Source organism: Panthera leo, chromosome D4, assembly GCF_018350215.1.
Source record: "Panthera leo isolate Ple1 chromosome D4, P.leo_Ple1_pat1.1, whole genome shotgun sequence".
Classification (NCBI taxonomy): Eukaryota; Metazoa; Chordata; class Mammalia; order Carnivora; family Felidae; genus Panthera; species Panthera leo.
The window spans coordinates 91,989,820-92,014,218 of record NC_056691.1 but is presented as its reverse complement, the minus strand read 5'-3'; the positions used below and the strand labels follow the sequence as shown (position 1 = coordinate 92,014,218).

Genomic DNA, 24,399 nt, shown 5'->3' with positions numbered 1-24,399 from the left:
AACCACCAGTGTGATCGCTCTGTCTGTGAGTTCTTTGAGCTCTGTTTTTAAGATCCCACTTGCAAAGGAGATATGATATTTGGGGAACAGAAGTTCCCTTCTGTTTCTGCTTTGAGCGTTCGTATCACGAAATGGTGTTGGATGCTGTCAAGCGTTTTCTGTACTTAGTGGCGATCGGATGTTACAGCAGCTTGAAAACCACGAAGTCGTGTCGCTTTCCCTCTTCTTCTGTCTTTCTCCCTCACACAAACACACAGAGCTTCTCTGGAAGCTCATCAGGATCCGGATGGGAGTTCTTTGGTCCTGGTTCTCCTCGTTCGGGCCGCTGTGTGCCTGGGGGTGGGCCCCTTCAGATGACACGCCCCACAAGGGACAACTAGAAATCAAAATAGTAACGATAATCTTCCAGGTGGTGGCTGCCTCTGGCATGCGTATGCCATAATTTCCTCTTCTCTGTCCCGACTATAGAGTGAGAATGTTTAGCATCAATGGAGACGACTGTACGGGAAACAGAGCATATCAAGCATGTGTCCTAACGGGTAATGACAAGGAGGCAAAAACCCCTGCTCACCCGAGACGCATGTCAGAGGGAATACAGCATCTTCTGTACTGACTTCCTTTGTGGAAGTCCACGTTCCGAAAAGACCGTTTCTGGCTTGTTTTCTGAGGCCTCGTGTCGGGAGGCCCGTTTTTCTCTTCCGGGAGTCTGGGTGCTGACGGTGTTTCCGGCCGGTCTCGCGAGCGGCAGCTCTGAGCCCACAACGTGGCCTCTTCCAGGTAAGAGGGCTTGGGGGGTCACCTGTGTCCTCAGCCAGGAAAGCATCAGCCACGCACTTCTCGGCATTCCCGGGAGGTGCCCGCAGAGCCCAGTACGCAGCACGAGGCCTGGACCGGGGAGGCACTTTGCACGCTGCGTGGCGCTCGGTCTCTAAGGCCCGCAAGTGACAGAGACTCTTAAAGTGGGAACGGGAAGGCAGTTTAGCGCTGTGGTAGTTGAGGTTCTCCAGGTTAAGCTCCAAAGAAAGAGAGTGAGAAAGTCATCCCCCCTCCTAACGTAGCACAGCTGTCCCACGTACAGTTCAAACCATACACATCCTCTCCCCGAGGAGGATGCTGAGCTCTCAGGGAACGTCCACACTTGTCTTCGATATCCTGTGACTTACATCCTATGATGTGAAGTGAGCCGTTATTAATGCATCTTATGCGATGTTACACGATAAGATGTTACACGGTAAGAAGGAAGGGAAGAAAAGAAAGGTATTTGATATTCACGCATACGGTCTACAGGTGAGGAAGACGCCCTGGGGTGGATCCTCGGGCTGGGGCTTCTCTGCGCGGCGCTGGAACGTGTTCTGGTTTTGCAAAGGCACGTGGGAAGGCGCTCGCGTGGCCAATTTTCGTCCTCTTGCGGCACCAGTGCCGACCACGGTGCCGGCTCAACCCCCGGCTCCAAAGCTCGCACCGCCTTCAGGGCCAGCTCTTTGGTGCCGAATCCGGAGTTAGAGGCGTCTCCGGCACAAGCCCAGCAGCAAATAGAGCGGCAGGTAGGGAGCGCGGGCCGGCTCTCCCACCTGATCCAGTGTCAAGTCCAGAGCTGTGGTTCTAACATCGGCTCACGTGAGAGCCCCGGAACCACGGCCAGCTCCAGCACCGGCTCCAGGACCAGCGGAAGGGCTGGAACCAGCACAGGCACCGGCGGTATCACCGGCTGCAGAGACAGAGGCAGCTCTGTCGTCAACCGACTTGCCAGGTCCGGCACCAGCCAGCTCTGCAGGGTGGGTCGGACCGACGTACATTCCAGACCAACGGACAAGGCAGGAGCGAACTAGACCTGGTCCTCATCGCTCCCGGCAGCACGACTAGAGCTACAGGCATCTCTAGGGCTGGAACCGTCTCCACAGCCAGCGTCAGCACCCGAAGTGGCTTGAGCGCCAGATCCCACCCGAGAGCCAGCTCCGGCACCGGCTCAAGAGCTTGAGAGACCTGCAGAGCCAGCCAGCTCCCGCCGAAGCTCCAGACCCAGAGTCAGTCTGAGCCCCGGCCTCTGTGTCTGAGCCACTGCCACAGCCGGTTCTGTCACCAGCTCAGAACCACAGCCAGAACCGGCTCCAGAGCCCGAGGTCAAGCCACTTCCCAGCTCGAGTCAACTCCAGGTCCGGCACTGATTCAACTGCCGAGATCGAGGCCGCTCCAGCTTTAGCTGCGGTGCCAGGTCCAAGGTCAGGGTCGGTGTTCTCCCACCAGCCAGCCCTGGCTCGATGCCGGCTGTAGCGCTGCCTCCAGAGACGGCGGCCGCTCTCTCGCCAACTGCAGTGTCAGCCCCGGTGGTCGTTCCAGTGCCCACTTGAGAGAGAGAAGCTGCTCGAGCCCCATGTAGAGCTGGTGCCAGGGTGCAAGGAGGAGCCAGCTCTAGCATCGGCTCCAGAACTAGAGTCCGGACCGAGTTCAGGGTCAGAGCCTGCCACAGCAGCAGTTCTCATACCGGGTCCGGAGCAGAAGCCCCCGCAAGTGCCAGCTGCTGCTCCAGCTCCAGAGAGAAAGCTGCCTTGGGCACCAGTGGTAGACGCAGAGCCGATGCCACCTCTGGACAAAGAACCAGCTCCGGCACCGACATCCCAGCCACGTCCCGCTCTGGCACCGGCTCCGTCACCGCCTCCCGTGCCGGAGCCCGTGTCCGCTCCAGCGCCGGCTCTGGTGTCGGCGTCCGCCCGGACGCCGGTTCCGCAGGTGGAGCCAACGCCGGGGCTCCGACCGGCTCCCCCGCCGGTTTCCCCACCAGCCGGAGGGCCAGATCCAGGACCGGCGATGCAAGCGGGTCCCCGGCACCGGGTCCGGCATCGCAGCCGCGACGAGAGCCAGCTCCGAACCAGAGCAGCTCCAGCACCATGGACAGCTCCCGCAGCGGTTCCGGGATCGGAACCCCCGGGACTCTGGCACCAGCTGCGTCGCTCGCACTGACTGCACGGCCAGCTGCACTTCCGGGGCCAAAGCTGAAGCCGCTTCAGCACCCACTCCGGAGCCAGAGCCAGAGCCAGAGTCTACAGCAGAAGCTCTAGCTTCAGCTCCAGAGCCATATCCGGCTGCAGAAGCAGGTCTGGGTCCTCTCTGGAGGTGCCTGAGGCTCTAGCACCTTCCCTAGAGCTGGAGCCACGTCCAGCACCGCCTCTTGCCCCAGCTGCAGAGATGGGGCCGGCTCCGGCTTCAGCCCTGGGGCCAGTTCCGGGATTAGAGCCCCCGTTCGAGCCAGAGCAGCTCCAGCACCAGCTGTGGAACTACCCACACGAGGGTCCGCGCCTTCCTCAACTGCCACCGTCGTGGGGGCCGGTATGGGGCTGGGGTCAGGACGGTCTTTGCTGGGCCGGCCACCCCAGGTACCCTGGTCACTCCACTCAGAGCTCGCCTGCCCGATCCCTCCTGGAGATCATAGTCCCGGGGCTCTGCACCCCCGTTTTCCCAAGCAAGGATCTCAGTGGCCCAGGAGACCGTGGAGGTTGAAAGCCGAGGCTTGTACCTGACAAATGATATAAAATTTGACCCAGAAAGTCCACTTGACGGCTTGTGTCCTGAAAAAGGAGAGATTTATGCACACAGTTGATCCCTTGAGGAAGCTGGGAGTGAAAACTCACAAACGGCCCATGTTCCAGGGCTGGGGCGCTTTGGAAATTCTGATGTGGGGACACAGGATGCAGAGGAAGAGACTTGAGTGGCCAGCACCCAGGCCCGGGGAAAGCTGGTTCGGGAAGAGCACCTACCTGGCCCCCGCCTCACCCCACACGCTGCACCAGAGTTTCTCCGCTGGTCCTGGGACGAGCCCTGCTGGGGGAGGGTCCGCGCCTGTGGCCGCGGATGGGGGCTGCGCTCTGTTGTCCAAGAGAGGGGTGCCGGTCACACTTCTCGCTGTGGATCGGCTGGGGCCTGTGCTTCCTCACATTGTCACCTGGGCTGCGGGTCCCCAGACCAGAAACCTGCCCGTCTGAAGGTGCCCAGCGCTGCGTCCCTTGGGTTTCACTTGCCCGAGTCCCTCCCCGGGACGTTCCGCATCTCTGACGCCTGCTCCCATGGGGGCTGCCTCCCCTTGGACTGGGACGGGTCTGGCCTCCATCCCGGGGAACGCACTGGCTTTGGAGCATTATTTGGTGCAGAAGCCTGTGAACCGTTCGGGCCCTGGGTCATGAGGGATGCTCTCCGCTCCGTGATGTGACCGTCCGGCCTTCCGCATCTCCCGGTTTCTGTTTGGGCCACGGGAGGACCAGCCGTGTCCTCTCTGGTGTCAGGCTGTGGTGTCACGGCACAAACAGGGGTCTCCACCCTGAGACCATTGTCACCGAAGGGGCCTCTTTTTCCCACCTAATCTTTAATCCATTGTGATTTCAATATCAAAGGAGAAAAAGTCTATTTCAAACGAACACAAAGTACAAAAATGAATCTGTCTCGTCTGAAAAGTTGGTTCAGACCCAAAGGTATCTCTGGCGAGATTCCACTTGACGGAAACCTCCAGAGTAGGTAACGGAACACCGAGAGAAAACAGACTCGGGTTCCCAGGGGCTGGAGGGGACACGAATGGGGAGTGAGGGCTGCGGGTACACGGTGACCCTTGGGGACCGAGATATTCTGCAGCAAAATTCTGTGGCGTGGTTCACAGCGTCGTGAGCGTACCCCGTGCTCAGGAATTGCACAATATAAAATAAATAAATATTTATTGAAGATTAATGTGGATTTTAAACAAACCATGAACAAATAAAGTACCACCTAAAATGTAGTGGAGAGAAAGGATAAGGGAGAAGAGGAAGAGTCATTCTGGTGGCGGGGTCGGCGACTGGGACTGGAGCAACAATTAGAAATACAATAAACACCCCTCGAAGGCCTTTGGGCCCTTGATTTGTGGCCGGAATCCATACGGGAACAAGGGCGGTGGCAGGAACGGTGTCGGGAGCAGAAGCAGGACCCAGCTGACTCTGCTCAGGTGCCCGCTGTCCCAGCACAGGTCCCAGGTCACCTGCTGGCTCTCCGGCCCCTGCAGGAGTCGCCCCAGACTCCACCCCTGCCTGCAGAGACGCCGAGGACCCCGATGCCGTTGGGCCGGGCTCTGGAGCCACACCGGCTTCTGCTCCTGCCCCGGACTCTTGAGAAGGAAACAGAGTGATGGTTGCAGCGGCTCCAAGGCCTCAGGGTGAGAGGAGGGAAGTTCCCCCCGCCCCCCACCCACCCAGCGCCAGCCTCTCCAGGGGTCTGTGCAGAGACACAACTCACCCCAGAGCCTCCCCGAGAAGCCGCGGCCAGGAACCCACACCAGGACCTCTGCCCCCTACAGTCTGCAGCCCGGGCTCTCAGTCTCTGCTCCTGACCCCACACCAGCCCCCGGGGGCTCCTCCCTGGGTGGCCCAGCACCGCCCGGACCCCGTGAACACACATCTCCCACCCCAGCCTTCTCGCCCTCGGGCTCTGGCTCCGGGGGCTCCGGGTCCTGATCCCAGGACCCGTGAACCAGGACCCTGTGGAGGGGCCGGGGCGGTGAAGGAGGCCTTCCCAGGTCATCTCCAGGCCCTGTCTCCCAAGACCTCCCTGCAGCCACTCTCTCCCTGGGTCCAGGGTGGCCCTCCTGGGCGACGGGGCACACGCACAACTCTGTAGGGCAGGTGTAACGGGATTCCGCCAGACGTTTCCCGATTTCATCAGTTGATTTCTGTAAAGACAGTGACCCGAGGATGGCCCGGAGACATCACAGCCCCGCCTGGCCAACTCAGTGTCATTCTGCCCTCTCTCCCCGCTGCTCCCAGATCGGACACAGACCTGAGTGTGCACAGCCCTGCGCCTGGGACACAGTGACATCCACCAGCAGGGCTCTGGATGAACCTTGGGGACAAGAGGGCCACCCCAGCACACCATGTCCCTGCCGTCCAGCCTTGACCGGGGTGTGAGCCTGATCCGCCCACCAGGCATCTGACCCCTTCATCAGCCTGCACCTGCTCAGGTGGGCCCTCCACACACGACCCCTCCTTCCACGCGCACACACACACACACACACACACACAAACGGGAGGGGACCTAGGGCCCCACAAGTCAGATCAGAGCGGTATCGGGCTGGACCGGCTGTCTCTGGGTCTCCTGAGTTACCTTTGGGTCCCTGCGAGCTAGAGACCTGAGGCGTCTAGTGCACGACCTGACCTACTGTCCATGGTCGGGAAACGTCGCGGCCGCGGGCTCCCCTGAGCCGGTGGCCAAGGGACACGGGCACACAACAAGAGAACAAGTTCGTCAGGCATAGGTGTCCCAACGAATGAGCCCAGTCGGGCGCTGTCTCCAGAACGTGGGTGCCTGGTGACCCGGGCTCTGAGTTCAATCAGGCTCTGTTACCAGGGAGGTGAGGTCACTTCCTGGGGTCCCCTTACCCGGCTTCCTGCTCCCACAAGAGCCCCTCCCAGGCTGCAAAGGGCTCCCCTCCACCCCATGCCCTGTCCCTACAGTGACACCAACACAGCCCAGACACGTCCCCTCTTCTGTAAACTGGGCTGAGTAGACAGTGTCCCAAGGGTCCCACAGGCTCATAGATGAGTCTGTGTCTTGGTATCTTCATCCCTGGCCCTCTGTTCTCCCCTCCTGGGAAAACGCTTCCTACTCCCTCAGGGTCCTTCTGAGCGGAGGGCAGCATGGGGGCTTGGAGGACCGAGGACCTGGGTTTGCAGCACGTGGCCAAGCAGCGGACCCTGGTGTGTGGACCAAGGTCATGACCCTCCTTGTTGGAGCCTCGGTTCCTCATTAGGAAGTGGTTCCCCAGGCAGTGCCCTGGCTGGGCCGAGGAGGCCTCGTGAGGGAGCTGAGCACCGGGCTTGAGGAAGGACTCGGGCCACAATGGAGGCTTCTGAGGGTTGTCACCCGGACCCTGGAGCCCACAGGTCCTGGTCTTGCGAGACACACAGAGACAGACAGAGTCCGAGGCAGAGACAGAGAATGGACCCAGGAGAGAGGAAACCAGAAATTCCATGCATCGGCCCAGAAATGACACCCAGTCATCATATTCTAGCCCTTAGAACCCGGTCACACGGGCCGTCTACCCGGGAGGGGAGGGGGTGACAGAGGCACGTGGGACCAGGAACCGGGAAGGCGGGGAGCCACAGTGGGAACCGCCCAGCACGTAGGCCCAGACCAGGCGCTGGGACCAGAGCCCAAATGCAATGGGGCCCCTGGTGTGCGTGTCCGGTGGGTCCAGGGTCTGAACGAGTTCACCTCCACCTTTCCCCGGGCCCGGGACCCAGGCAGGAGGGGTGGCTGTGCCTGGACCCGGAGAGGACCCAGGCCCGCGTGAGTGTGTTCCGTGCCAGGCCCACCCCTTCCTCATCCTTCCACGGCCACGTGTGCCCACGAGCCTCATGGGATAGCAGGCACGGGACGTGTCTACAGGTGTCTCCCTGATGGCGCCCCTACAAGTAGATGCCACAAGGACCCCACTGTGCAGACGGGGAGACCGGGGGGCCCTAGGAGGCACGGGGTCTGTGCAGGGCCCCAGCACTGGTCAGGAGGAAATCCCAGGTCTCAACCCAGCTCTGTGGCCCCAAAGCCGTGGCACCGGCCGCTCCAGGCCTCACGGGGACGTGTCTGGGCTGTGTTGGTGTCACTGTAGGGACAGGGCATGGGGTGGAGGGGAGCCCTTTGCAGCCTGGGAGGGGCTCCTGTAGGAGCAGGAAGCCGGGTAAGGGGGCCCCAGGAAGTGACCTCACCTCCCTGGTAACAGAGCCCAACAGAACTCGGAACCCGGGTCACCAGGCACCCACGTTCTGGAGACAGCGCCCGACTGGGCTCATTCGTTGGGACACCTTCGCCTGACGAACATGTTCTCCTGTTGTGTGCCCGTGTCCCGTGGCTGCCGGCTCAGGGGAGCCCGCGGCCACGACGCTTCCCGACCCTGGAGACAGTGGGTCAGGTCTTGCACAGGACGCCTCAGGTCTCTATCTCGCAGGGACCCAAAGGTAACACAGGAGACCCAGAGACATCCAGTCCAGCCCGACACCACTCTGATCTGACCTGTGTGGCCCGAAGCCCCCCCGTGTGTGTGTGTGTGTGTGTGTGTGTGTGTGTGTCTGTGTGGAAGGAGGGGTCGTGTGTGGAAGGCCCACCTGAGCAGGGGCAGACTGATGAAGGGGTCAGATGCCTGGTGGGCGGGTCAGGCTCACATCCCCGTCAAGGCTGGATGGGAGGGACAGGGTCTGCTGGGGTGGTCCTCTTGTCTTCGAGGTTCATCACAAGCCCTGCAGGTGGATGTCACTGTGTCCCAGGCGCAGGTCTGTGCACACTGAGGTCTGTGTCCGATCTGGGAGCAGCGGGGAGAGAGGGCGGAAGGACACTGAGGATGGCCGGGCGGGGCTGTGATGTCTCCGGGCCGTCCGCGGTCACTGTCTTTACAGAAATCAACCGATGAAATCGGGAAACGATTGGCGGAATCCCGATTCACCCGCCCTACAGAGTTGTGCGTGTGCCCCGTCGCCCAGGAGGGCCACCCTGGACCCAGGGAGAGAGTGGCCGCACGGAGGTCTCTGGAAGCAGGGCCTAGAGTTGGCCTGGGAAGGCCTCCTTCACCGCCCTGGCCCCTCCACAGGGTCCTGGTTCACCGGTCCTGGGATCAGGACCCGGAGCCCCTGGAGCCAGAGCCCGAGGGTGAGAAGGCTGGGGTGGCAGATGTGTGTTCACGGGGCCCGGGTGGTGCTGGGGCACCAGGGAGGAGCCCCCAGGGGCTGGTGTGGGGCCAGGAGCAGAGACTGAGAACCCAGGCTGCGGCCTGCAGGGGGGCAGAGGTTCTGGTGTGGGTTCCTGGCCGCGGCTTCTCGGGGAGGCTCTGGGGTGAGTTGTGTCTCTGCACAGACCCCTGGAGAGGCTGGCGCTGGGTGGGTGGGGGGCGGGGGGAACTTCCCTCCTCTCACCCTGAGGCCTTGGAGCCGCTGCAACCATCACTCTGTTTCCTTCTCAAGAGTCCGGGGCAGGAGCAGAAGCCGGTGTGGCTCCAGAGCCCGACCCAAGGGCATCGGGGTCCTCGGCGTCTCTGCAGGCAGGGGTGGAGTCTGGGGCGACTCCTGCAGGGGCCGGAGAGCCAGCAGGTGACCTGGGACCTGTGCTGGGACAGCGGGCACCTGAACAGAGTCAGCTGGTTCCTGCTTCTGCTCCCGACACCGTTCCTGCCACCGCCCTTGCTCCCGCATGGATGCCGGCCACAAATCAAGGGCCCGAAGGCCTACAAAGGGTGTTTATTGTATTTCTAATTCTTGCTCCAATCCCAGTCTCCGCCCCCCCACCAGAATGACTCTTCCTCTTCTCCCTTATCCTTTCTCTCCTCTACTTTTTAGCTGTTACTTTATTTGCTCATGGTTTGTTTAAAATCCACAGTAATCTTCAATAAAAATTTTGTTTATTTTACGTTGTGCAATTCCTGAGTGCTGGGCATGCTCACGATTCTGTGAACCACGCCACAGAATATTGTTGCAGAATAATTCGGTCCCCAAGGGTCACCGTGTACCCGGAGCCCTCATTCCCCATTCGTGCCCCCGCCAGCCCCTGGGAACCCCTAGTCTGCTTTCTCTCCGTGTTCCGTTACCTACTCTGGAGGTTTCCTTCAAGTGGAATCTCACCAGAGATACTTTGGGTCCGCACCGACTTTTCATATGGGACAGATTCATTCTCGTACTTTGTGGTCGTTTGAAATAGACGTTTTCTCCTTTGACCTTGAAATCACAATGGATTAAAGATTAGGTGGGTTAAAAGAGGCCCCTTCGGTGACAATGGGCACGGTCTCAGGGTGGAGACCCCTGTTTATGCCGTGACACCACAGCCTGACACGAGAGAGGACACGGCTGGTCCTCCCGTGGCCCAAACAGAAACCGGGAGATGCAGAAGGCTGGACGGTCACACCACAGAGGGGAGAGCATCCCTCACGACCCAGGCCCAGAAAGGTTCACAGGCCTCTGGGCCAAATTTTGCACCAAAGCCAGTGCTTTCCCTGGGATGGAGACCAGACCCGTCCCAGTCCAAGGGAGGCGGCCCCCACGGGAGCAGGCGTCAGAGATGCGGGGCGTCCCGGGGAGGGACTCGGGCAAGTGAGACCCGAGGGAGGCATTGGTGGTCTCTTCAGACGGGCAGGTTTCTGGTCTGGGGACCGGCCGCCCAGGTGACACGGTGAGGAAGCACAGGTCCCCAGTTCAGATGTGATGGGCTCCCATGTCTGGGAGAGAGTCCTCAGGCAGAGAGGAGGGACCGGGGGCTCCAGGGGGACGCGGCCAGCCTGCCGGGAACCAGCCCCTCCGGCTGCAGGTGCACTCGGGTGGCAGAGGGACCTGAACGGGACAGCAGTGCGTGGCCGGCCTCGCTTTCCCCATCCAAGGCCAACGTCCTCTGCAGCCCTTGCCACTCCGCCCCTCGTCTCAAAGCAAAGTGGTCTCTTCACTCAGGTTCCCTGGTGCCCGTTCAGGACAAGGATGCCTCCCGGTAAGAAAGAGGAGAACCGGCGGGGGCAAACCAGCCCGGGGTCCCTGGCAGACAAGCCGGCACTCGGCCTGTGGGCCACGGCCCTCTCCTGCCCCCACCGGCACCGTCTGCCCTCTGTCCGTTGACCCCCACCTCCCAGGAGACGAATCCAGCCCGAGGACAGCCTCGGGGACGGCCTGGGAAGTGCTGGGTGGAAGGACAGGTGAGGGAAGACACAAGGGGTGTTCTCGACTCCCAAATCTGACGACCGATGTCTGGGAGGTGAGAGGAAGATGGGAGGAAATGCAGGGTGTGCATTTGCACGTCTTCCTAGTAGGAGAGGTGGGTGGGTGACCCAGGGACTCGGGCGGAGACCTGACGCCTTCAAGGGAGCCGGGAGGAGGGTCCGAGAGAACCAGAGCAAACCCACAAAAGCACAGGGGCGGCGGGAGGTGCCGGAGACATACGTGTGTGGGTCCTCCAGGGCCCCCACCCTTCGCTCTGTGTGTGTGTGTGTGTGTGTGTGTGTGTGTGTGTGTGAGTGTGTACGATGGTTAAAAACCTTGGTGAGGGGCACCTGGGTGGCTCGGTCAGTTGAGCGTCCGACTTCGGCTCAGGTCATGATCTCACGGTCCGTGAGTTCGAGCTCCGCGTCAGGCTCTGTGCTGACAGCTCAGAGCCTGGAGCCTGTTTCGGATTCTGTGTCTCCCTCTCTCTCTGCCCTTCCCCTGTTCATGCTCTGTCTCCCTCTGTCTCAAAAATAAATAAACGTGCCCGTTGTCCCCGCACAGGTCCCGGGTCACCTGCTGGCTCCTGGGCCCCTGCAGGAGTCGCCCCAGACTCCACCCCTGCCTGCAGACACGCCGAGGACCCCGATGCCCTTGGGTCGGGCTCTGGAGCCACACCGGCTTCTGCTCCTGCCCCGGACTCTTGAGAAGGAAACAGTGATGGTTGCAGTGGCTCTGAGGCTTCAGGGTGAGAGGAGGGAAGGTCCCCCCCTCCACCCAGCGCCTGCCTCTCCAGGGGCCTTTGCAGAAACACAACTCACCCCAGAGCCTCCCCGAGAAGCCGAGGCCAGGAACCCACACCAGAACCTCTGCCCCCCTGCAGGCCGTAGTACAGGGCTCTCAGTCTCTGCTCCTGGCCCCACACCAGCCCCCGGGCGCTCCTCCCAGGGTGGCTCAGCACCGCCTGGGCCCCGTGCACCCCCATCGCCCACCCCCCGCCTTCTCACCCTCGGGATCTGGCTCCGGGGGCTCCAAGTACTGGTCCCAGGACCGGTGACAAGGACCTTACGGCGGAGCCGGGGCGCTGACGAAGGCCTTCCCAGGCCATCTCCAGGCCCTGCTTCCCAAGACCTCCGTGCAGCCACTCTCTCCCTGGGTCCAGGGTGGCCCTTCTGGGCAACGGGGCACACGCACAACTCTGTAGGGCAGGTGAATCGGGATTCCGCCAGACGTTTCCCGATTTCATCGGTTGATTTCTGTAAAGACAGTGACCCGCGGACGGCCCGGAGACATCACAGCCCGCCCGGCCATCCTCAGTGTCCTTCCACCCTCTCCCCCTGCGGCTCCCAGATTGGACACAGACCTGAGTGTGCACAGACCTGCCCCTGGGACACAGTGACATCCACCAGCAGGGCTCAGGATGAACCTTGGGGACAAGAAGGCCACCCCAGCACACCATGTCCCTGCCGTCCAGCCTTGACCGGGGTGTGAGCCTGATCCGCCCACCAGGCATCTGACCCCTTCATCAGCCTGCACCTGCTCAGGTGGGCCCTCCACACACGACCCCTCCTTCCACACAGACACACACAGACACACACACACACACACACACACACACACACGGGGGGGCTTCGGGCCACACAGGTCAGATCAGAGTGGTGTCGGGATGGACTGGATGTCTCTGGGTCTCCCTGTGTTACCTTTGGGTCCCTGCGAGCTAGAGACCTGAGGCATCCTGTGCACGACCTGACCCACTGTCTCCACGGTCGGGAAGCATCGCGGCCACGGGCTCCCCTGAGCCGGCAGCCGCGGGACACGGGCACACAACAGGAGAACATGTTCGTCAGGTGAAGGTGTCCCAACGAATGAGCCCAGTCGGGCGCTGTCTCCAGAACGTGGGTGCCTGGTGACCCGGGTTGTGAGTTCAATCGGGCTCTGTGACCAGGGAGGTGAGGTCACTTCCTGGGGTCCCCTTACCCGGCTTCCTGCTCCCACAGGAGCCCCTCCCAGGCTGCAAAGGGCTCCCCTCCACCCCATGCCCTGTCCCTACAGTGACACCAACACAGCCCAGACACGTCCCCGTGAGGCCTGGAGCGGCCGGTGCCACGGCTTTGGGGCCACAGAACTGGGTTGAGACCTGGGATTTCCTCCTGACCAGTGCTGGGGCCCTGCACAGACCCTGGGCCTCCTGGGGCCCCCCGGTCTCCCCGTCTGCACAGTGGGGTCCTTGTGGCATCTACTTGTAGGGGCGCCATCAGGGAGACACCTGTAGACACGTCCCGTGCCTGCTATCCCATGAGGCTCGTGGGCACACGTGGCCGTGGAAGGATGAGGAAGGGGTGGGCCTGGCACGGAACACACTCACGCGGGCCTGGGTCCTCTCCGGGTCCAGGCACAGCCACCCCTCCTGCCTGGGTCCCGGGCCGGGGGAAGGTGGAGGTGAACTCGTTCAGACCCTGGACCCACCGGACACGCACGCCATGGGCCCCATTGCATTTGGGCTCTGGTCCCAGCGCCTGGTCTGGGCCTACGTGCTGGGCGGTTCCCACTGTGGCTCCCAGCCTTCCCGATTCCTGGTCCCACATCCCTCTGTTACCCCCTCCCCTCCCGGGAGGACGGCCCGTGTGACCGGGTTCTAAGGGCTAGAACATGATGACCGGGTGTCATTTCCTGGCCGATGCATGGAATTTCTGGTTTCCTCTCTCCTGGGTCCATTCTCTGTCTCTGCCTCGGACTCTGTCTGTCTGTGTGTCTCGCAAGACCAGGACCTGTGGGCTCCAGGGTCCGGGTGACAACCCTCAGAAGCCTCCCTTGTGGCCCGTGTCCCTCCCCCGTCCTGGTGCTCAGCTCACTAATGAGGCCTTCTCACCCCAGCCAGGGCACTGCCTGGGGAACCACTTCCTAATGAGGACCCGAGGCTCCAAAAAGAAGGGTCTTGACCTCGGTCCCCACACCAGGGTCCGCTGCTCGGCCACGTGCTGCAAACCCAGGTCCTCGGTCCTCCAAGCCCCCAGGCTGCCCTCCGCTCAGAAGGACCTTGAGGGAGTAGGAAGCGTTTTCCCAGGAGGGGAGAACAGAGGGCCAAGGATGAAGATCCTAGGACACAGACTCATCTATGAGCCTGTGGGACCCTTGGGACACTGTCTACTCAGCCCAGTTTACAGAACAGGAAACTGAGTCCTTCTGAGCCGTAGCCCGTCCACACTTCCTAGCTCCAGGAGCCCAGCGAGGTGGACACAGGACCCCAGACCCCGTCCTCCCCTAGTTCCTGTCAATCCCCCCGGACACTTGGTCACCTGGAGGTGGCCCCCCGGCAGCCCAGGGTTGCAGCCAGGCAGCTGGAGGGTAGAGGCTGGCCTAGGACTGGAGACCAGCACTGCTCCTTGGACCCTGCACACCTCACTTGTCCTAGGTCAGTCCTTGCCTCTCCTGACCTCAGTGTCCCCCCTGTCCCTGAGGGTCAGACGGCAAAGTGCATCAGCGTGGGCTTGGCCCAGGCTCGCCCCCAAGGGTAGGTGGAGGGGAGGTGCCCCGGGTACACAGGCCTCCCTCTCCAGGGCCAGCCAGGTCTGTGTCCTGGCCAGGTGTGCCCAGAGACCAGCACTCAGCACCTGTGGATGATCCAGAGGTGACGCTGACGTGCGTGAATCCAATCGCTCCCCACTTGGCTGGTCCCCCATGTTCCCATGTCCGTCAACTACTCTGGAACCCCAACCTTCCTGAGCCCCAGAACCATGCCCTCCCCATCCAGGCAGGCCTCAGGGTGCGAGGCCAGGTGGGTTGGACATCTGGGGACACGACACCAGTGACTACACCCACCTCACCCAGCTGGCCTGGACCGCAGACTCCACCCCAGGGTCCAGGTGCATGGACCCTGGGGCATGGCTGGGCCAGGGCTCCTGGAGGCAGCAGTGGAGGCCGACTCAGGGCAGGGAGAAGTCGGTCTGCCCCTTGCCCTTCTCCTTTCCTCCTTCTGCCTTGTCTTTCTGGCAGGACGTTGGACAGAGGTCCAGCCTGTGCCTGGCTGCAGCCCTGGGGGAAGTCAGAGGGTGGCAAGAGGCCCCTGGAGGCCGGGGGCCACATCCAGGATGACCAAGTGTCCGGGGGGATTGACAGGAACTACGGGAAGATGGGGTCTGGGGTCCTGTGTCCACCTTGCTGGGCTCCTGGAGCTAGGAAGTGTGGACGGGCTATGGCCCAGAAGGACTCAGCATCCTCTTCTGAAACTGGGCTGCGTAGACAGTGTCTCAAGGGTCCCACAGGCTCATAGATGAGTCTGTGTCCTGGGATCTTCATCCCTGGTCCTTTGTTCTCCCCTCCTGGGAAAACGCTTCCTACTCCCTCAAGGTCCTTCAGAGCGGAGGGCAGCCTGGGGGCTTGGAGGACCAGGCCCTGGGTTTGCAGCACGTGGCCGAGCAGCGGACCCTGGTGTGGGGACCGAGGTCAAGACCCTTCTTGTTGGAGCCTTGGGTCCTCATTAGGAAGTGGTTCCCCAGGCAGTGCCCTGGCTGGGGTGAGGAGGCCTCGTGAGGGACCTGAGCACCGGGCCAGGGGAGCGACACGGGCCACAAGGGAGGCTTCTGAGGGTTGTCACCTGGACCCTGGAGCCCACAGGTCCTGGTCTTGCAAGACACACAGAGACAGACAGAGTCCGAGGCAGAGACAGAGAATGGACCCAGGAGAGAGGAAACCAGAAATTCCATGCATCGGCCCAGAAATGACACCCAGTCATCATATTCTAGCCCTTAGAACCCGGTCACACGGGCCGTCCACCCGGGAGGGGAGGGGGTAACAGAGGGATGTGGGACCAGGAATCGGGAAGGCGGGGAGCCACAGTGGGAACCGCCCAGCACGTAGGCCCAGACCAGGCGCTGGGACCAGAGCCCAAATGCAATGGGGCCCCTGGCGTGCGTGTCCGGTGGGTCCAGGGTCTGAACGAGTTCACCTCCACCTTCCGCGGGGCCCGGGACCCAGGCAGGAGGGGTGGCTGTGCCTGGACCCGGAGAGGACCCAGGCCCGTGTGAGTGTGTTCCGTGCCAGGCCCACCCCTTCCTCATCCTTCCACGGCCACGTGTGCCCACGAGCCTCTTGGGATAGCAGGCACGGGACGTGTCTACAGGTGTCTCCCTGATGGCGCCCCTACAAGTAGATGCCACAAGGACCCCACTGTGCAGACGGGGAGACCGGGGGGCCCCAGGAGGCCTGGGGTCTGTGCAGGGTCCCAGCACTGGTCAGGAGGAAAACCCAGGTCTCAACCCAGCTCTGTGGCCCCAAAGCCGTGGCACCGGCCGCTCCAGGCCTCACGGGGACGTGTCTGGGCTGTGTTGGTGTCACTGTAGGGACAGGGCATGGGGTGGAGGGGAGCCCTTTGCAGCCTGGGAGGGGCTCCTGTAGGAGCAGGAAGCCGGGTAAGGGGGCCCCAGGAAGTGACCTCACCTCCCTGGTAACAGAGCCCAACAGAACTCGGAACCCGGGTCACCAGGCACCCACCTTCTGGAGACAGCGCCCGACTGGGCTCATTCGTTGGGACACCTTCGCCTGACGAACATGTTCTCCTGTTGTGTGCCCGTGTCCCGTGGCTTCCGGCTCAGGGGAGCCCGAGGCCACGATGCTTCCCGATCCTGGAGACAGTGGATCAGGTCGTGCACTGGACGCCTCAGGTCTCTAGCTCGCAGGGACCCAAAGGTAACGCAGGAGACCCAGAGACATCCAGTCCAGCCCGACACCACTCTGATCTGACCTGTGTGGCCCGAAGCCCCCCCGTGTGTGTGTGTGTGTGTGTGTGTGTGTGTGTGTCTGTGTGGAAGGAGGGGTCGTGTGTGGAGGGCCCACCTGAGCAGGTGCAGGCTGATGAAGGGGTCAGATGCCTGGTGGGCGGGTCAGGCTCACACCCGGTCAAGGCTGGAAGGCAGGGACATGGTGTGCTGGGGTGGCCTTCTTGTCCCCAAGGTTCATCCAGAGCCCTGCTGGTGGATGTCACTGTGTCCCAGGCGCAGGGCTGTGCACATTCAGGTCTGTGTCCGATCTGGGAGCCACAGGTGGAGAGGGTGGAAGGACACTGAGGATGGCCGGGCGGGGCTGTGATGTCTCCGGGCCATCCGCGGGTCACTGTCTTTACAGAAATCAACCGATGAAATCGGGCGGCGACTGTCCGAATCCCGATTCACCTGCCCTACAGAGTTGTGTGTGTGCCCCATCGCCCAGGAAGGCCACCCTGGACCCGGGGAGAGAGTGGCCGCACGGAGGTCTTGGGAAGCAGGGCCTGGAGTTGGCCTGGGAAGGCCTCCTTCACCGCCCTGGCCCCTCCACAGGGTCCTGGTTCACCGGTCCTGGGACGAGGACCCGGAGTCCCCGGAGCCCCCGGAGCCCCCGGAGCCACAGCCCGAGGGTGAGAAGGCTGGGGTGGCAGATGTGTGTTCACGGGGCCCGGGCGGTGCTGGGCCACCCAGGGAGGAGCCCCCGGGGGCTGGTGTGGGGTCAGGAGCAGAGACTGAGAGCCCGGGCTGCGGACTGTAGGGGGCAGAGGTCCTGGTGTGGGTTCCTGGCCTCGGCTTCTCGGGGAGGCTCTGGGGTGAGTTGTGTCTCTGCAAAGGCCCCTGGAGAGGCCGGTGCTGAGTGGGGGGGGGGACCTTCCCTCCTCTCACCCTGAGGCCTTGGAGACACTGCAACCATCACTCTGTTTCCTTCTCAAGAGTCCGGGGCAGGAGCAGAAGCCGGTGTGGCTCCAGAGCCCGGCCCAACGGCATCGGGGTCCTCGGCGTCTCTGCAGGCAGGGGTGGAGTCTGGGGCGACTCCTGCAGGGGCCGGAGAGCCAGCAGGTGACCTGGGACCTGTGCAGGGACAGCGGGCACCTGAACAGAGTCAGCTGGTTCCTGCTTCTGCTCCCGACACCGTTCCTGCCACTGCCCTTGCTCCCGCATGGATGTTGGCCACGAATGAAAGGCCTGAAGGCCTACACGGGGCCTACCCCAACCCCCCACCAGAATGTCTCTTCCTCTTCTCCTTTATCCTTTTTTTCTTCTACTTTTTAGCTGTTACTTTATTTGTTCATTGTTCATTGAAAACCCACATTAATCTTCAATAAAAATTTTATTTATTTTACATTGTGCAATTCCTGAGCACTGGGTACACTCACAACGCTGTGAACCATGCCACAGAATTTTGTTGCAGAATATCTCGGTCCCCAAGGGTCACTCTGTACCCGGAAACCTCATTCCCCATTCGTGCCCCCGCCAGCCCCTGGGAACCCCCAGTCTGCTTTCTCTCTGTGTTCCGTTACCTACTCTGGAGGTTTCCTTCAAGTGGAATCTCGCCAGAGATACTTTGGGTCTGCACCTAATTTTCATATGGGACAGATTCATTTTCGTACTTTGTGGTCATCTGAAATAGACTTTTTCTCCTTTGATATTGAAATCACAATGGATTGGGGTGCCTGGGTGGCTCAGTCGGTTAAGCGGCCGACTTCGGCTCAGGTCCGTGAGTTTGAGTCCCGCATCGGGCTCTGTGCTGACAGCTCAGAGCCTGGAGCCTGTTTCAGATTCTGTGTCTCCCTCTCTCTGACCCTCCCCCGTTCATGCTCTGTCTCTGTCTCAAAAATAAACGTTAAAAAAAAAAAAAAAAAGAAATCACAATGGATTAAAGATTGGGGGGGGGGGAAATGGAGGCCCCTTCGGTGACAATGGGCACAGTCTCGGGGTGGAGACCCCTGTGCGTGCTGTGACACCACAGCCTGATGCCAGAGAGGACACGGCTGGTCCTCCCATAGCCCAAACAGAAACCGGGAGATGCAGAAGGCTGGACGGTCACACCACAGAGGGGAGAGCATCCCTCATGACCCAGGGCCAGAAAAGTTCACAGGTCTCTGGGCCAAATAATGCTCCAAAGCCAGTGCGTTCCCCGGGATGGAGGCCAGACCCGTCCCAGTCCAAGTGAGGCGGCCCCCATGGGAGCAGGCGTCAGAGATGCGGGGCGTCCCGGGGAGGGACTCGGGCAAGTGAAACCCGATGGAGGCAGTGCTGGTCTCCTTCAGACGGGCAGATTTCTGGCCTGGGGACTGGCAGCCCAGGTGACAACGTGAGGAAGCCGAGGCCCCAGCCGATCCCCAGCGAGAAGACCTCGTCCTGCAGGGGACCAGCTGGCCCAGTACTGGGAGAGCCCACAGAGCCCCGGTCAGCCATTCCCCAGCTCCCATGTGGGGCCCCAGGCAGGTTGGTCAGCTCTGCTCCCCTGAGTTCAGGGGGGGCCCTCAGCGGGTGGTGGGGTCCCCCAGGAAGAGGGACCCCGAGCCCCAGGACGCCAAGATGCACGCCTGCGGGTAGGACAATCCAAAGTCAGGGAGATGGGCTTCCTGACCCAGCTCGTCTTACTAGTGACCCAGGCTGTGCTATTAACCTCGGTGTCCCCACCTGTGTCATGGGGACGTAATGGGCCTTCTAGATGGGTGGGCGCATTCCCTGAGAGATGAGGTGGAATCGTGGCCTGGTGCCTGGAGGACATAAACGGCCACCTGGAAGGCTGTCCCAGAGTCCCCCAGGGCACAGGATTCCGGAAGCCCCTCCTTGGCCCCTGCCCGCTGTCCCCCTTCTGGGAACACTCAGCGTTGTTTGCGGAGGAGGTGGAGACGATCCAGAAGGTCAGCAGGTCCCACGTGGAGGAAGGTCAGCGCTGGAGGGACAGAAGGACGTGTCCCGTGCCCCCTTCCAGGGCCCGAGCTGTGAGGCCCTCTGACTGGACCTCTGACCTGACCTGGTGTGGACCCCGCTTCTGTGGTTTCACTCCCTCCCTCCTTCCTTCCCTCCTTCCCTAATTCAGCCGGCGATCTCAGGTGCCTGCTGTGTGCTGAGCACCGTGACCTCATCGGTGAGCATGACCCAACGGGGTCCCCCACGTGGCATCTTCCTTTTCAGGGTCTGAATGTTCCTGGCCGTGTCCCCTCTGGCGAGTCTGGGAGGGAGGCCTCTGCTCACGTTCCCGACAAGGAAACACGAGTTCAGAAGGTCCAGACGACCTGCCCCAAGTGCCAGCGTGTGGAGCCTGGACAAGGGTGGTCCCTGAGCAGAGGAGGGAGCACCGTGGCGGCCTGGCGCTCAGGTCCGCTGGGGGACGGTGTCCTAACCAGACTGGCTCTGTCCCCAGGGCCGTCGGGGTACCCGCGCTCCCTGGGGCACGTGGCCCTGGCTGGCAGGAGAGGAGGTGCCTCTGGGGCAGGACAGAGCCCTCAGACAGAGCGGAGGGTCGCAAGTGCTCCCCAAGGGGCAGGTGGACTCGGGCGCCCTGAGGGGGCATCACCGGGACAGCAGTGCCTGCGGCTGGGGTCCCCATACCTGTCCCCTCCTCAGGCCCAGCAAAGGCCCGTCTGCATGGCGTTTGCCCCCAAACACAAAGTCTGGGCCGGGAACCACCCTCTTCAAGGCCTTGCTCCCATTCTCTCTGCCCACCTCAAGTTACAAAAATGGACAATAGTTCAGGTGGTGGTGGATGCCCAGAGATGTTTGTGTTTCTGACCCACGTTGTGACATCGCTGTGTCCGGCCGGCTGTGGAGTCGCGGAGAAGCAGGTGGAACATCTGGGAGCCACCAGGACCCGGCCCTGCAGGGGGCGGGGCTTGGCGACCCGCCCACCGTTCAGTTCTGCAGCCCCCGCTCCCCGAGCCTCATCATTGCTGCTCCGTGAGGCTGCTACTGTTTGCTTTTCAGGGCTGTGCCTTGTCTGAACCGCGTGAGGTCTGTTTCCTTTGTTGTGTGTGGCCCCTGGAGTCCCTGTGCGGCCAACTCAGGGGTCACTCAGCAGCCGGGCAGAGAGGTCACCCGCGTCTCTAAGTTATAGAGAGGAGGTTCCCACAACCTTGCCCTCGGGTTCGAATAATGTTGGAGCGGCTCAGAGAACTCAGAGAAGCCTGTCACCTCCTAGATCGCCCGTTTGTCACACAGGACAGCACTCAGGACCAGCCGGGCGGAAGGGATGGGGAGCACAGGGCAAGGTGCAGCGGAGGCTCGGAGCCCCCCTGCTCTCTGCCCATCATCTGTGCTTCCTGACCGATCGGGTCCTTCCTCCCAGCTCATCTCGTAACTCCAGCCAAAGACCCTGAGGGCAGCCAAACTAACCCTCAAGCAACAGGGATGGACGTCCCTGACGTCAGCAAGACCCCGCGGGATTGACCCCAAGACAGCGATCGACCCGACCTTCACTGTCCACCTCAAGTACCCACTGACCATTGTCCTAGATTGTCCTCATGTAAAATCCTAGGAAACAAATAAAACTTCACAAAAGGGGGGGGGGGCACCTGTCATGATCTCGCAGCTTGTGAGTTCGAGCCCCGCATCAGGCTCTGTACTAACAGCTCCGAGCCTGGATCCTGCTTCCGATTCCGTGTCTCCCTCTCTCTGCCCCTCCCCTGCTCATACTCTGTCTCTCCTGTCTCAAAAATAAATAAACATTAAAAATTTTTAAAAAATTAAAAAAAGAAAGAAAAAGAGAGAGAGAACCACCACCAGGACTGTCTGCAGCACCTTGAGATGTCAGCCCCCTGTCTTCCCAGCGCCGGCCTCACCGAAATGGATCCTTTCCTGAGTCACCACCCTTTCTTGTGTCTCTCTGTCCTTGGCTTTTGTCAGCGGTGAGTGGCCGAACCTGGTCCGTTGGGACCCTCGAAGCCAGTGCCCGTGCACACTCGGGCCCCCGTGACAGTAACCGAGCGTGTCACACTCTCTGCTGTCTCCACGTGTTCACCAGTCGGATGGGCGTTCGGGGAGGCTTCATTACACGGGCACGATTGATTGGATCACTGGTCACTGGGGACTGAACGCCGTCTCCGGCCCCTCTCCCTCCCCAGAGGTGGGGGGAGGGGATGGAAAGTTCCAGCCACCTAGTCGCAGGGTTGGCTCCCCCAGCAGCCAGCCTCCCCCCTCAGGTAGAGTCCAAAAGCCACCCATGAACACAGCAAAAGGCAGTGTCATGGTTTTCATCACTCGGGAAATTTGGGAAATCTGTGCCAGAAACAGGGCGAAGACCAAATATATATTTACCGTGAAGCACAGTATCACGTTGCGTATTCAGTGGTGCACAACCGATGCCCAGATCTTTTGCATCTTGCAGAACCGGAACTCTATACCCGGTGGACAACTCCCGGTCTCCCTCTCCTGTCCAGCTCCCCAAAACCACCCTGCTGCTTCTGCTTCTGTGAGGCCGACCACTCTACATACCTCATTTCACAGAAGTGGAACCATGCAACGTTTGTGTTTTCGTGACTTGCTTAGTTCACTTCGCATCCTGTCCTCAAGGTTCACCCACATGGCAGGTGTCAGCAATTCCTTCCCGCTGAAGGCTGGGTGATGTAATGCACGTTCCTACCACATTTTGTTCATCCATCACCCACTGGTGGAGGTGGACACTGGGGGTGCTCCTGCCTCTTGGCTGCTGGGAATTGTGCTGCTGCAAACTTGGGTGTGCAAATAACTCTTCACAATCCTGCTTTCAATTCTTTGAATGTGTATCCAGAAGTGGAATGGCTGCATCATATGGCGGTTCCATTTTTAATGTTTGAGGAAACACCACACTGCTTTCCAGAGCGGTGGCAGATTTTACTTTCCCACCAACAGGGCACGAGGGCTCTGATTTCTCCACATCCTCACCAATACTGGTTATTTTCTGGTTTTTCTCTTTGCTGTTTATAATAGTAGCCCCATCCTAGCCTGATCGGGTTTGGGGGGGAAGTAGACTCAAATTGTTAAAATCAGGAATGAACATGGAGACATCACTACCAACCTTACAGAAATAAAGAGGATTATAAGACGATACCACAAAGAGTTTTACACCAGCACATCAGACAACCTAGGTAAAACGGGTAAATTTCTGGGCGCCTGGGTGGCTCATTCATTAAGACTGACTTCGGCTCAGGTCATGATCTCACAATTTGTGTGTTCAAGTCCCACATCAGGTGAGCTCAAGCCCCACTTCAGGTAAAACACAAGTTCCAGTGAGCCCCACTTGTCCATCTCTCTCTCTCTCTCTCTCTCTCTCTCTCTCTAAAAAAAAAAACAATGATAAATTCCTAGAAATAAAAACACTACCAAAAGCAACTCAAGAATAAATAATAAATCTGAATAGACCTATGAAAAGAGATTGAATCAGGAATCAAAACCCTCCCAACAAAGAAAATCTCAGTGCCAGGATTCACTGCTGGTTAATTCTACCAACCATCTGACAAAGAATTTTTTTTTTTTTTTTTTTTTTTTTTTTATCATAGTTTGCCGACCCTAATAGGCTACGGGAAGCAACGGATGCTGTTTTTTTTTTTTTTTTTTTTTTTTTTTTTAATTTTTTTTTCAACGTTTTTTATTTATTTTTGGGACAGAGAGAGACAGAGCATGAACGGGGGAGGGGCAGAGAGAGAGGGAGACACAGAATCGGAAACAGGCTCCAGGCTCCGAGCCATCAGCCCAGAGCCCGACGCGGGGCTCGAACTCACGGACCGCGAGATCGTGACCTGGCTGAAGTCGGACGCTTAACCGACTGCACCACCCAGGCGCCCCTGACAAAGAATTAATATGACTTGTCCCCAAATTCCTCAAAAAGAGAGGAGGGGACACTTCCTAATGCATTCACCATTGTTATTGTCTCCCTGGGGGATATTGTTCTCGTGGTTTCCTTTAGGTATTTGTGCATATTTGAAATAGTTGGTTTTAAGTAAGTCTAGAGAGTCTAATGCATGAGCTTCCTCAGGAACGGTTTCTGTCAATTGCTTTGTTTTCAATGGTCTACGGGGTCCATGTTCTTGTTTCTTTGCACACCTCAAAAGTGTTTTTTAGTTGGGGTGCCCGGGTGGCTCGGTTGGTTAAGCTTCTGACTTCAGCTCAGGTCATGATCTCATGATTTGTGAGTTTTGGCCCCGCATCAGGCTCTCTGCCGTCAGCACAGAGCCCATGTAGGATCCTCTGTCCCCCTCTCTCTCTGCACCCCCCATTCATTCTTTCTCTCTCTCAAAATAAATAAATAAACTTTTTTAAAAAAGTGTTTTGGGGGAGGCACCTGGGTGGCTCAGTCGGTTAAGCGTCTGACTTCAGCTCAGGTCGTGATCTCATGGTTTGTGGGTTCGGGCCCCACGTCGGGCTCTGTGCTGACAGCTGGAGCCTGGAGCCTGCTTCGGATTCTGTGTCTCCCTCTCTCTCTGCCTCTCCCTACTTGCGCTCTGTCTCTGTCTCTCTGTCTCTCAAATAAACATTAAAAAATTTTTAGATGTTTTTTTTGAAAATTGACATTTTGAACAGTATAATGTACAACTCAAATATCAGTCTTCCCCTCCAGGGTTTACTGGCACAGCTCGCAGTAGTTGCTACTGTAGTGACTTTTCTGAACTAATTTTGTAAAATCTGTATTCCTTGTCGTGTGTGGTCACTGAAGTGTCTGTTCCGTGAATGTAGTGCTCATTGGGCAGACATTTCCTTAAACACCCGGAACCACTGCCCCCCTCCCAAAAGAAGAAAACAACCTCCAGTCTTTACAGATGGGGAGGAGATGGTCTGCAAAGATCAGGATACACCTTCCACACCACCCAGGCTGTTTACAACTCTGCCTTGACCTTTACTTCCTAATTGCAGAGTCTGACAGTCACCAGAGGGGAGAGCCGGGGCCCTTCTCAGGTCTTTCCTGAACATGCACCCAGCCCTTGCACGCAAGCGTCCTAGAGGCTCAGGAATAATGGGCCAGGGGTTCTAGGTCCTTATTCCCT

The 24,399-nt window shown here is 59.8% G+C and overlaps 1 protein-coding gene across 4 annotated transcripts; it reads right to left on the bottom strand.

Moving 5' to 3' along the window:
• Window positions 1-8,712: 8,712 nt before the first annotated feature.
• Window positions 8,713-16,423, bottom strand: LOC122205061. 4 transcript variants are annotated; one of them, XM_042913084.1, is made up of 5 exons: window positions 16,381-16,423; window positions 12,374-12,398; window positions 11,681-11,929; window positions 9,615-9,707; window positions 8,713-9,119 (listed from the first exon to the last, which is right to left on the bottom strand). In XM_042913084.1, coding segments are annotated over exons 1-5 (549 nt in total). In that variant the 5' UTR covers window positions 16,383-16,423; the 3' UTR covers window positions 8,713-8,939. The 4 variants fall into 4 exon arrangements, with proteins under 4 accessions (XP_042769018.1, XP_042769015.1, XP_042769014.1 ...); XM_042913081.1 differs by lacking the exon at window positions 16,381-16,423 and having other exon boundaries at window positions 8,713-9,098; window positions 9,581-9,707; window positions 12,374-12,759; XM_042913080.1 differs by lacking the exon at window positions 16,381-16,423 and having other exon boundaries at window positions 12,374-12,759.
• Between the last annotated feature and the right edge of the window lie 7,976 nt (window positions 16,424-24,399).